The sequence below is a fragment of the Branchiostoma belcheri genome, unplaced genomic scaffold, assembly GCF_001625305.1.
Source record: "Branchiostoma belcheri isolate BF01 breed outbred unplaced genomic scaffold, Haploidv18h27 scaffold17, whole genome shotgun sequence".
Taxonomy (NCBI): Eukaryota; Metazoa; Chordata; class Leptocardii; order Amphioxiformes; family Branchiostomatidae; genus Branchiostoma; species Branchiostoma belcheri.
The window spans coordinates 1754981-1768783 of NW_017803157.1; the positions used below are offsets into that span (position 1 = coordinate 1754981).

Consider the following 13803-nt stretch of genomic DNA (forward strand, 5'->3'; position numbering starts at 1 on the left):
ACTCGGGTCACCGCGTCACACATTGGGGAGGGTCTGTTTTGAGTTTTCAACATGCCGCCAAAATTTGCAAAGAAGGCGGCCGCTCCTGCAGCGAAAGCCCCACCAAGAGTGGCGACCAGAGCGCCTGCAGCGGCAAAAAAGACTAACGTTCCCGTTAAAGCAGCTAAGGGTAAGTTGTACAACTTTTAAAAATGTTTAGGATTCAAGGGGGAGGGGCGTGTAAGGGGGATGCCCAAGCTTGAGAAGTTCAGACAATAATATATATTTTTTTAATGAACGTATTCTGCGTGTTAGTTGCCACTGACTTCTGAATTGTACTTCTGTAAATTTTCAATCTTGCAGAAGAAAAATTAAATAACCTGCAGTTTTGCAGACTGAAAAATCAAGATAGGGGTTCTTTTCATTTGCACAAAGTATTTCCGAATTGCAAAGTGTGGCGATGCTCCCTTTAGTACGGTGGTCTTTAGAGCGTCGTCCACAAAAGATTAGTCGGAAAGTTGTAGTTGTTAATGTGGTTTATTCCCCAGTTAACGGAGTTACACAAAGTATGAGCCTCTCTCACTCCGCTCAAGAGAAGACTGACTCAAGAAACATCTATCTCCCTGATGACAACTCTGTTTAACCTTGAACTAAATTAAGGGACTTGTTTACTTCTTTTTAAATGAATGGACTTCTTATAACTGAACTTGAAGTTGTCCCTAAATCTGTGTTATGTGGCCTAGAAACCGGGACTATTACCATATTTGGTTATGTTTTACTATCCTACCTTACGTAACCTACCATACACGTGTAACCTCAGTGTTCCACCAATTAACCCTTACATTCCTGCAGTGTCCTTAGATGTCCTTACAGTGTAAACAGTGTCCTTGAATGGTGGATGACCTTGAATGTCCTCAGTGTTGAAAATATATTGATTAATATAGATATTAAATTAACCGTTACGTCATCTACTCCATCTACAACGTGACAAAAGCAAAATTCCACAATATTGCACAACACTGCAAAAAAGTTTTTGTACCACTGCACTGATATATTTTCCCTGGTTTATTTGTTTGTTTGCTTGTAACCTGCAGGAGCTCCTGTGGCAAAGAAAGGAGCGGCTCCAGCTCAGAAGGGGAAAGCGGCAGCACCCGCCAAGGGTGAAGACAAACCTCAGAAGAAGGTTAGTTTTGCAAAAATCTGATCATGCCTTCCTGTCAACATTCTAAGGTCTCTCCCCCCCCCCATATATAATAAAGGGGGCCTGCAAGCCCTTTTCCGTAGAGCGTAATTGGCCATTTTAATTCTACGTAGAGCGTAGACGGACCGCTCTTCGCATTTTGCGTAGAGCGTTTTCGCCGTTTTAATTCTACGTAATGCGTTGTAGCCACTTGGAATTTATCGTAAAGCGTAATCGAGGGTTTCAGAATTCAGCGCAGAGCATTGTCGGAACCCCCCTTTGCAGGCCCTCAATAAAGTTCAACATCTTACTATGATTACTACTAACACAGGTGAACTTTAATGATAATTTGATGTACAAAATGTTGTGCATAGGTCTGGACCAAGGAAGATGAGGCAGCCTGTAAGATCCAGAAAGTCTATCGAGGTTACAGGGCAAAGAAGTTGCTGCAGAAGAAGAAGAAGGAGAAGGAAGACTACTTGGAGCTAATGGAGAAACTGGAAAGGGAGGTATGTCAAAATACCAGCAATAGCTCAATCGGATAGAGTGCTCACTTTGTAACCGGGAGGTTATGAGTTCAAACCCCGGCCGGGTCATACCAAAGACTTTAAAAATAGTACATACTGCTTTAACTGCTTAACACTCAGCATCTATGAAAAAGAGTGTGGGAAGGTCAAACACACAGCACTACCAGCGGACTAGCCCCCAGGCCCTGCTGTAGTGCTTGCACAACAGTGTGGCCCAAGGGCTACAGAAATGGAGATGGGCACCACCCCTATACTCCACAAGGAGTGGAACGGGACATTTTTCTTCTTCGTATGTCAAATTCCAACCAACTGTATGTAAGACCCTGAAAGCCTTCCATTAATTATCACCATGTTTTGTCTTTCATCATTCTTAGCATTTATTGGCAATCATGGCTCTATTTCCTGGTTTCTCTCAATGTCTTTCAAAACAAAAATGTATGACTGTGACAAAGACAAAAACACTCTACAAGCTTGTACTCAAGCTGATGGAGAAATTGGAAAGGGAGGTATGTCAAATTCCAACCAACTGTATGTAAGACTGAGTCTCCAAGACTCTTCTGCAGGCTGAACGAATAGTAGAAACCAGCCCAAAAAGAAAGTTGTAGCTAGCCAGGGGAGTTGGCCGGTCATAGAGTCTCCACCAGACTCTTTGGCAGTAGAAATTTGGCCAGCTACATTTTTTAGGCCGATTTCTACTATTTATTCAGCCTGCAAAAGAGTCTGGGGGAGACTAAGGTAGGAATCTGATATCCTTCCATTAAGAGTCACCATAATTGTTAGTTTTCTCTTTCATCATCTTCGTTATCCTTAGAGCTTATTATCAATCACAGCTCTACGTCCTGGTTTCTCTTAAAGGCTTTTGTAAAGCTGGTGAAGATGGAACAGGCCAAAGCTGAAGAAGAGATGCGAAAGATGGAGGAGGAAAGACGGAGACAGAGAGAAGCAGCGAAGAGGAGAAAGAGGATGCTTGAGGCAGCCTTTGATGGAGACAATGATGAGATTCTTTCCGTTTTAAAGGAGGTACAGCTTTAGAATTAATGAGTATGAAATGTTAATATATGATCACATTGAGAAGGAAACCATCTGAAATAATTACAGTATATTCATCATAAATAAATAAAAATTCTGATTTACTAATCATACAATGAAATCAAGATACTAGTAACTTAGGGTAACCTAATAAGTGTGTTTGACAAGAAACCAAATAATTCGGGGCATCATAAGCACTCAAAACCTTATTATATGCATGAAATTGGATTACCATTATTTTGACTTACTTCTAGATACCCAAGAGCATTATATAATACTGTTATTAAATAATAGTCCTTGTGATGTGTGACTTCCATGTTAATGATCATAGCACAATGTAGACTTGATTTTGCTTCCAGGTTGAAGAGCTAGACAACAAGAACAATGTGCCAAATGACATGTCCGGGAGAGCTATCCGTGCCAAACATTTACTTGACGTTGTTGAGTGTGAAGATGCCAACAACAACACTCCACTGTCAGAGGCAGCGGGAGGGGGGCAAGCAGAAACAATCAAGGTGACTCTTCCAATAAGTCTCTGTAGCTGTATCTATATAGCCAGTATAACCGCTCCCACTTGTAACAGTACTAACACCAGTTTAGCATGCACACTAAGCAACTTATTATACCTACATAATTATGTAGCCTTTGAACATCTAACTGTAAACATTGTTTAAAGCTATCTAGTGATGATGCCACTACTGTAAACTTAAGGGAGCTTGCAGATTATTGTTATATTTTACTAAAATTATTTTTTAAGATCTCAAGATATCAGTGTTAAATATTTCTCCACACCAAAAAGTTTTGTACTGTCTGTATTACTTGGTAATATCAACTCGTTTCGTTAACCCACAGATGCTGATAGAAAGAGGAGCAGATCCAAACACAGTCGGTCAGTTTGGACGGACGCCACTCTATCGATCAGCATTCGGAGGTCACTTGGCCGCAATTGAGGTCAGTAAGTATCAAAAAGTTCATCTGTGTTCGTAGATTCATGTTTAAAGTTACAACTTTTGATCAAACACAATAAAGTTCTCTCACCCAGAGCTTTTGACCAGTCACAATGGTCTTCCTCAGTAGACTGACCCAGTGAGGCTTGTCACATGACTTATTTGAAGTGTGACATCAACACTGGGGTCCGTTCATGTTTACTCCTGGACCAGTAGAAAGATTTTACTACAAACTCTGAGCCTTACTTCAGATCTGAAGGGGATTTTCCAAGAGCATATTTGAATGTCTTGCAGCGGTAATGATTTAATATGTAACTAGAAAGGCCACATTTGCTTGGGAGCAAATACAGCATATTTCAGTCCATCTCCCTCCCACGCAAAAGTGGACTATTCCAAACTTACCCCAGTGCAAAACTGGCAAAGGTTCTCAAATAAATGAATTAAATAGTAGCTACAAGTATATGAGAACAAAGATGCAACAACAAGTACTTTGAATCTCGAAAGCTTTACTAATCTTATTACAGGTATGCAAAAACTAACAATCATGAGATTTGATACATTTTGAAGGTCTTAGGCACATAAAATTGAATGTGTGGGTCATTACGCACCACTTAGGTGCAATGTGACCTCAGGTAACCCGCAATGGAACACGTGTTCCATGGATGGAACTGGCCATTCTTTAGATAGAACATGGAACGGGTACAGCACTTTTGGCCCTTTTTTTGCTGAAAATAGCCATTAAAGTCCCCCGAATGAGTCATTTGGAAGTGGTGTATGCCAAATATGTGACTGCTATTCTGTAGACACATGTTCAAGGTACCCTTATACCGAATTTCAGATCATTTGGTTGTAAAACCAGGGCTCAGGATCCAAAAATCCATTTTTTGGCGAAAAATGCCCCAAAAAACCTTCATAAAAATTTTTCAAAGGCATGTATAAAAAAAATGAAAAAAACACCTGGGGGTATTGGCCCACTCTACCTCCATGCCAAATTTCAAGTCATTTGGCTGAATGATGGCGGAGTTGAATCCCTCAGAGCGAGTGGCAGGAGAAGAAGAAGAAGAAGAAGAAGAAGGAGAAACATGAGGGAACACAATATATTTCATCCATACCATGGTATGGACTGAAATATAAATATGAGCACTCGTATCAATGAGGTTGGCATTTAAATTAGAAATACATAACGTTAGTATATGTTTCCTAAAAGGCTGAGGGACATTGAAAACCTTGCTAAGCCCAAACATTGCCCCATTTTCAAATTCAAACTGTGTTTAGAACAGCACTTCAGTACCAAGGACAGGTTGGAAACAGGACCAGTACACATGCTATGTGTATTGTTCTATGGATAAATTCTGACTCATGAGCAATGAGTATGAATACAACATATAGTCATATATAGTTCTTCATTAATATATAATATTATTTATGTTACTAAATTATAATATTAGTATAGACATATATATCTTTTTTGTCCTGTCACTTGGGGCAGCTGATCACTATCTGCAACTTTTGGTTCCTTTTTTAGGGTAAATTGACACTGCAGCGTTTTGTGATTAAGATACCTGGGTACTAAACTGATACATGTGCTTGCATTGTTTTGTGTAGATGTTACTTCAGTATGGTGCAGATCCACGACTGTTTGCCAGCGATGGTGCAACTCCAGAACAGGTCAGTATTCTATTAGTAAGCTTTATTTATAGTTTGTGTGATCCACCACATGATGCTTTGAATTACAACAGTAGCAAGAGAACCTCCTAGACCAACTCCCAACCACAGAAAACTTTGCTCACACAGCTTCTAACAACTTTCACTTTCCTATTTTTCATGTCTATCAGACACCTTCCTCAGAGCTTTTGACTGGACTTTACACGGCTTCCCTCCCTGTACGGTGGAGTGACGCCCACCGAGCCTCTTAGCATCTGTCTAAATGTGTGCCAAAAACACTACGGATTTGGTGTGCCAATGTGCCAACATCCGCACATTTGCCACAGAGAGCTGTAAAAAAAATTTTTTCTTGGTCATGAATAATTAACTGTTGTATTATCATACTATTAGGTAGCTGCCAATGATGATGTGGCCCAGGTACTGAGGGAGTGGGACATCTCACAGACAGAGAAACTAGTGGAGAAGATCGAGGCAGAGAAACAGAGACGAAAGGAAGAGGAACAGAGGAGACACGAGGAAGAATGTAACAAACTAGAGGACGAAGTCGCTGCAGTAGACAAACAAAATGATGCCAAGCAGAAACAGGTGGGGACCACAAATCTTATGATGGTTTGACTCAATATCTTTAAGCTTGTTAAAGCATAGAAGAACCATTGTGACTCTACTGTGTAAGAGCTGCGTCTCTTGATGAAGTTCTTGAAAAAATGAATGAAAATTGCATTGAGTGGACTTTACAATTTGAATATGTCTTTGTTCCTCTATAGCTTCACATCAAGTTTTTAGATTGTACATTGTTGTGTCAAGGACATTAAACTTGGTTGTGTTTACGTCAGTGAAGGTTAGACATCCAGGTAGTACGATACGCCAAAAAGCAGTTACTCAAGCAACTGGATATGATTTTGGAAACGGTCAGACGTTTCAGCTAGTATCCACTACCTTTCGTCAGTGACTGAGAGACCAGAGGGGAAATGCAGGTTTATAAGCACTAACTATTGATTGATATGCAAATAAAATGAAGACAACAGTTGATTGTGTTTATTTTCCTGTACAGCTGAAGAAAGCATATGAAGAGCTGGAGAAGAGGATATATGAGCATGATGAGTGCACACACAAGGGCTTCAACACAGACATCACACTGCCGGTAAGTAAAGATCTGTATGAAAAATTGTTTGGGACCAGAAAAGATTAGAAATAGAATTTCATTTTTGTTTTTATCAGCTTATAATATAGGCCCCAATTTCAGCTCCAAATTTCGAGTGAAAAATTATGAAGATGAGTCCCACACCCCAATTCTTCTGCCAAAGATAATTTTGGCATTATCATCACTTCACACAAAGTGTTTGGACACTTAAATGTATTTACTTTAAACTATATCTCTGCCATCACTTCATTAGTTGAAAAGGGATTATCATAATGATTACAAATGGTGAATAGAAGACAGTTGCAGGTACACTATTAAACTAAAGACAATGCAGTTTATCAGCCAATTAGTCCCTCAATAACTTTGTAAATAAGGCCTTAATTAAGGCATACCATTAATTGTGTACATATAGCTGTATTTTCAATTCCATTTGAAGAAGATTGGCTATATACAATCAAATGGACAGTTAACATAATGATGATGATGGTGGTGATGATGATGATGATTATTATTATTATTATACAGGCTGTACAAGAAGCTGAGAGGGAACTGGAGCTGTTGAAGATCGAGGCAGAAGAAATGAGACAGAAGCTGGCTGGGCTGAAACTGAAACTCCGAGAGCAGAGAAACCTCGGAAAGGGTCAGTACTTGGGAAAGACGATAATATCATAATAAAGTATGGGGGATTGAAAAGGTACAAAAAAATGTTATACATGTACATTTATAATTGAGCACATTTTGTTGTTGTACATATGCCCCAATAAAAAATGGTATTCTGAGTTCACATAGAACTCTGGTCTTACTCGCTGCAGATGATATAATTTAAAGTCTCTTATGTTTCATGGCTGTTGCTTTTCTCCATAAGGCCTTGCAAGATGGGGAACAACAGACGATAAACTGGATAATGAGTTAGCATGTGAGAGGAAATTTGGGTTCTAAAGGTTTCTGGTACGATGCAATTGATGAAGTTATAACAGAGATGATGATCAGCCTATGTTTCATCACACATGTACATATTCCTGTTCCAGATGGTGTAGAGGAGGAGTTGTCAGGGATAAAGGTGACCGTTCGTGAGCTGGACGATGTTCTCATCAGAGATGTCGGCAACAAGATCAAGGACTCGGGAAAGTATGTACTGCAATCATTATATGTTTAAAAAACTTGTAAAAAGTAATATCATAAACAAGTTTTCCTGCAGTTTGACTAAGGTTTCAAAGAGAAATATTTTGGGTGCCTCATGATCAGGTGTTGCTGCCATGGTCCATGTACATCTTCCCTTATGTTCCAATGTGAGCATCCTTATAGAGGAATTGTACACTTAATACATGATTTACTTTGATGGATCAGCAAAAAGGCTGGGGAAAATCCAGCTGTGGGAGGAAAGCATTCTTTATGACGAGAAAAAATTTATTCACTCAGTTGGGAATGCTCAAGATGCAAGTACAAAATGTACACTGTTGAACTAGGGGTCTTCCTACCTTGCTTACATTCCGTCTATCAGGCACCTTCCTCAGAGCTTCTGACTGGAGTTACAGCTAATTTTAATACTTTTGTTGCTTATTATAATTATTACAGATGGCCACTTGTGATTGACGAGTCGTCCCAGGCGACAACCTTCCTCAGATATCAGGACACCAATTACATGAACTCCCTCAACCCAGTACACATGGAGCCAGAGAGGATAAGGATGGCTGTACTTGGAGCAATAAGGTGAATTAGTTATCATTGGGGTCGTGTGGCGCAATGGCAGTGTGCGCGACTCGGAACCAAGAGGTCCTGGGTTCGAGTCCTGACATGCCACCGATCTTGTGCCCTTGGGAAAGGCACTTAACACGACTTTCCCCACTAGACTCAAGTGAAAATGAGTATCGTCTGTCCAGCATTTGTTTCTATGTGCGGGACACAACACCAGCAACAGCTGCCTCTGTTCTGCGTGTATTGCACTGTTGCAATTTCAATAAGTCAATCAAATCAGCATAATGAGTGCTAACCCAAATGTTTCCCTCTCATCAGTGCATTTTGCTGACTTTGATTTTGTTGTACTGTAGGTTTGGGAAGCCTGCAGTGTTGGACATGTTGGATGTGGATATGTTTGAGACGGCTTCAATGAAGTTTGACGGGGTACAAAGTGGCCTCATGGATGCCATCATGACTAAGGAAATTTTGCAAGAGAGCAGGTTTGCCCATTTTATCATTTTCAACTAGAGTTACCTTGAGCACGTTAAAGATCCTGCTGCACTTAGGGGGTCCTTACTGGTGTGAGTGGTTAAAATCTTACAGTCTGGTCTCAGCGTTGACATCTTGAAGAGGTGATAGTCACTTGCTATAGAAGAAAGGGCTACTAACAGTAGATGATAGGTTACAAAGTATATAGTATTGTTATAAATGTATGAATTCCTAGCAATTAGCATTAGAATATAGCGTTCCAGTATGCAATACTCATGTTTTGCATACTGCTTGTCCTCTTGTGCATTTTAGCCCATCTGGGCAAGAACATGCAATAAAGATTCATATCATATCATATCATATCATATATCCTTCCACAAATGTGGTAAATCTTCATAAATAAAATAGATAATTAAATGTTCCCACAGGTACATGGCCCTGGTGAAAGAGTCTGACCCTAAAGAGTACCAGCCGTCCAACTTCCTTCACGCCAAGTCTGACAACTTCAGGTTCTCCATTTCTTTTATTTTTTTTCTCTTTTTGCTTTATTTCATATAAACAAAGTACAGCAAAAAGATCCAAATTGCGTCGCTTAAAAGCTTTAGCCACAGGTAATACACACACTGTATCTACAATTACCATTATATTCAAAGTTATCATCATATTAATTTTAGATATACAATTATGTTGCTTTAAATAAACATAATATTCCCCACTTCAGGTTCTTCATTGTGACCAAACTGCGGTACCCTCCCCAGGACCTGCTGGATAAAACCTACCCCATCCGGATACACATTCCTGGGGTTGACACTGGTGTGCTCTGATAATCAACTTTCTAAAGCAGGCTGAGACAAAATGAACCAAATAAATAGCCTCTACCAGGCACCGCGGATCGCTGGAAAAATTCCAGAAATTGGCAGAATCCATGGGTCACAAATTGGATCTTCTCTGGTAAAATAGGATTTCTACTATTTTTCCAGCGATCCGCGGTGCCTGGTAGAGGCTACAAATAAAGACATAAAGACAAGTAAAGAATTGTGGGTCTAATGATTGAAATAGATCAAACCAAGGACATTATACACAGAGGGGATTCATTCCTTAAGCTAACCCTTGATCAAACAATGTCATTTTCCAACTTAGGCCCATAGTTTTTGTTGTTTTCTTCACTGTGATCTCACAGGGTTTGTTTGGTCTCTTAGTGTGTTGTTCTGAGACAGAAATGAAGATTCCATCCAGGCCACCTGTAGACAGCCCAGTCTTACATGTACACTAAGCTTGTGGCCAGAAATATATTGTAGCTATAATAGTTGTAAGATTGTATCTATCGTAGATACTGTTATCTACAACATGGCAAACAATGTGATACAATATCATGACCATATGTCATTAGCCCTGACCCTTTTAAGTTTGAAATCAGATCACAGTGGAGTTTTTTTCGTTCTCTGTGATTATTTTCATGACGTTATAACAGTGAGATTTGTTGGAATGCAGCTATGCAAACTATCAACAGGGGGCGTCTCAGCCTTGAGCAGTAAAGTTGTTGTATATTTCAAATTACAAAGAATAGTTCAGTTGTTCATAGATACTGTTGAACCAGTACAAGGAGAACAGAAAATTTTATTACTGCTTTACAGACAATTTGATATGATATATGGCATTTATATTTCTATATGATCATTTCTCATAGAAAAATTGTTTGAAAATAAAGTCTTTTCCAGCCATCCTATGTTATGTTGTACCTGTTTAAGGATGTAGTGGCTATGTAACTTAAACCCTACCTTGAGCTTATTGTCATAGAGAGTCGACATTATCATTATCACATAACATTCAACTGAGCAAATGAGGCCCTTGTTCGTGTGGTCAAATATTTTCACAAAGAAACAAACCATGTTTGCGTGCGTGCTATATGCCCATTTTCAATGCTTTCGTTACAGTTTTTCTTGTTAACGCCCTAACAGTATTCAATAGTTCTCCACATAATTTTAGCGTGCGTAGATCATATTGGCTTTCACGCCGTCTTTATCAACCAGTGATTACACCAGACAGCCATCCCGTCATTGTCGGTGTTTATATGAACTACCTCGCGGATTGTTCTCCTGTTTTTCTCCAATTTGTTGGAGGGTGTCTACGCAATTCCCTGACGTCACGGCGACAGACTTCCCTTCCAGGCAGCCCGCCTTAACAAAAGGGCGCCAGTGTAAGATTAGTCAGTAATACCCCTTAAGAATGCCGATTACATGAAATATACACGCACCGCGCTCCGATTCAAATCCCTGCCATTCTTATCGAATATCCCACCTTAGCTCTACCTTTCTTGCCTCCGCGTCTTTCCATGAATAAGCCGTCGTTTGAGGATACAACACGGATGAGAAAAAAATCGCCTGGTCTTACTGCAAGCGTCAAGCCGGCGACAGAAATAGCAATAAGCTTTCCACGGAAAAGTGCGAAACGTTTTTGTTAAAGACCTGAAATAAGGCTGATTGTAAGTCTACATTCTCTGTGCTTACTATGCGGAAACATTCCACAGTGTTTTCTCAGGTGTCCCTGAATGCCCCTCTGGTTATTCAGGTGGTCTACTTTTTATATACGCTGCATTTTCTGTGGTTAACATACCTTCAATATTAGTTTGTAGGCCTGGCAGTCTCTCCTTTCGATTGAAAAACATTTGAAGCTTGAAAATAAACGTTTAAACAAATATAAAAGGCTAAAGTTGTTAATACAGCTACGGAATAGTGATAAGTGAAGACAGCAGGGGTAAAATGTGTAGGAGCTATTGTATCCTGTAAACGGTGAATGATACTTATAACTAGAGTTCCACGATCTCATACCTTCGCCAAATGATGTTAGCCTTTATGACTAAGAAATTATAGATGAATCCCCCTGATTGTGCAAATAGGATCCTATATTGCATCAATTATATCTGTTGATCATATTCTACACAAGAAGTCTTATCTTATCAATGCATGCCATTATAGCATGTTCTCATAAATTATGCAAATGAGTTCCTTATTTGAATAAGTTATGTTTAATTATGTTCACCTTCACATTAGTTTCAAATATCCCAAGTATGAAATTCCAGACATTACCACTATGTAATTATAACATTTTCTTGTTAATTATGCAAATTAAGTCTTCATTTGCATAATCAATATCTGCCTGTATTTCTGCCGTTCTGAATTACATGTCACAAGCTTGAATCGTCCTATCATGGAATGCAGCTGATTTATAGAATTTCCTCATTAATTATGCAAATTACATTAATATTTGCATAATTGTAATATCATTATGTCAAGCATCGCTTCAGCTACCTACATGCTAAAAATCACGACGATCCATCAGTCGGTTCTTGAGTTATCCGCCTTTAAACATTTTTCAACTAATGTCCCTGCAGTTCCAGAGCAAGCCGCTAGGGGGCCCAAACTCACGTCACTTGTTCCCCAGCACAAGAGCTACCTTCCATCCAAATTTCGTCACCCTAGCATGTCTAGATCACGAGATATCAAAACCGGAAGTTCAGCTGCAGTACCATAACAAGCCGCTAGGGGGCCCAAAATCTAATCAGTTCCACGTCTCATGAAGACCTACCCACCTACCAAGTATCAAGACAATCCATCTTAGCCTTCTTGAGTTATCGTGCTCACACACACACACACACACACACAGACACACGAACGCCAACGAAAACATAACCTTCTTGGCGAAGGTAATAAAGATACCACAGCCGCGTTCTATCAGCTTAAGAGAGTCCTGTTCCTTCTTTAAAATCTATGGAAAAAAGAAGCTTAATGCTCCAAGAAAGGATCCACCAGGATCTATCAGCTTAAGAGAGTCCTGTTCCTTCTTTAAAATCTATGGAAAAAAGAAGCTTAATGCTCCAAGAAAGGATCCACCACATTTTTTTGCAACATTTAGAAGGTCTTACTAGTAAACCATTATACCTTCCATGAGTAAACCTTTTATCTCGGAGAAGGAAGCGAAGAGCAAAAGATGCACCACTACAAAAGACGTACCGTGTACCAAAGGTTACACAAACACACGCAAAGTGTGGGACATTACGTCTTCCACGGTTACAAAAGAGACGTCAAACCCTTCAGACATAGCTTCTGACGATTACCTTTTATTATATGTAATGGTGTAGTTTACTGCAAATTTCTGCCCGAAGGATAATTAGAAATAACAAGGATAAAAGAACATAGAAACAGAGTTCAAAATAACTTCAAAATCCACACTAGTAATAAAGGTAACTGTCTGAAACTATGTCTGAAGGGTTTGACTTCTCTTTTATATATGTATTTTACAATTATTTTGTACTCTGTTTCAGTGTTATTTTGTCCTTGTCATTTGCAATTAGCCTTCGAATTCGGGCAGAAACTTGAAATAAACGTATAAAACTAGAGTCAGCTAGGCTGAGCCCAATCGTTACATCTGCTTGGAGATCAGAGAAATTTATCATGACCACCCCCGGAGCGAAGTTAAAGAAGTAATCCCAACTTTTTATCAATAATCGATTCTCCAGACTGGCTCCATCCAGATTTTTATTACAGCAATGACTTCAAGGAAACCACCGGAGCATATCGATGTTGGAACAGGGCACATCTATAGCCTCCGTAGCAGGCTTATAGAACTGGGGGTTTGGTGGTCTTCGGCTGTTTTCTGATTAGCCCAGTTCTAAAATAAATGGGGGTAATTCAATCAGGCCGGCTATGTTGTCTATATGCAATCAGAAAATAGCACATAAAAGCTCCCAAAGACCACGAAGACCCCCCAAAACCCCCAGTTTTTGGCACGCTATGGAGGCTAACACATCAAACCGACTATTCCACACATCACTTCAGCTATCTATCGACGTTTAGATTGGACCGAATCAGCCTGATTACTGAGAGCGCCACAACAGGCTCACAAAACACCTTGATATCCAACATGGCCATTACGTCTGATCGACGGTGGAATAACATGTCTGAACATTCCGGAGAAGTACGTGCGCTCATGACCTTTCGCGTTTGTGAACTTTACTATATAACTAATAAACTGGTGGATGTCCCAACTACTAAGTACCTAATACCAGCCCAGAAGAGAACAAGAAATAGCCTTCAAGTACCAGAGTTATCAACCTAGGATTGAGGTGTTCAAGAATTCATTCTTTCCTAGAACTATTGCAGAGTGGAACTC

At 39.7% G+C, this 13803-nt stretch overlaps 1 protein-coding gene across 1 annotated transcript; it reads left to right on the forward strand.

The window, feature by feature from the left end:
* LOC109466847 (putative IQ motif and ankyrin repeat domain-containing protein) lies at positions 1–10340 on the forward strand. Its single transcript, XM_019764705.1, has 15 exons — positions 1–169; positions 1074–1162; positions 1534–1668; positions 2542–2706; positions 3075–3230; positions 3568–3666; positions 5268–5330; positions 5718–5912; positions 6379–6468; positions 6994–7108; positions 7497–7596; positions 8044–8178; positions 8517–8645; positions 9063–9143; positions 9356–10340. Exons 1-15 carry the CDS (start codon positions 52–54, stop codon positions 9456–9458), a joined length of 1773 nt encoding a protein of 590 aa, XP_019620264.1. The 5' UTR covers positions 1–51; the 3' UTR covers positions 9459–10340.
* The last annotated feature ends 3463 nt before the right edge of the window (positions 10341–13803 follow it).

What these genes read in the sequence shown, in the direction of transcription:
- LOC109466847 (XM_019764705.1), top strand. Translation starts at nt 52, where the DNA reads ATGCCGCCAAAATTTGCAAAGAAGGCGGCCGCTCCTGCAGCGAAAGCC. An exon ending in TCCCGTTAAAGCAGCTAAGG is followed by an intron (nt 170 to 1,073) that starts GTAAGTTGTACA and finishes TGTAACCTGCAG; the next exon opens with GAGCTCCTGTGGCAAAGAAA. An exon ending in AAGACAAACCTCAGAAGAAG is followed by an intron (nt 1,163 to 1,533) that starts GTTAGTTTTGCA and finishes TGTTGTGCATAG; the next exon opens with GTCTGGACCAAGGAAGATGA.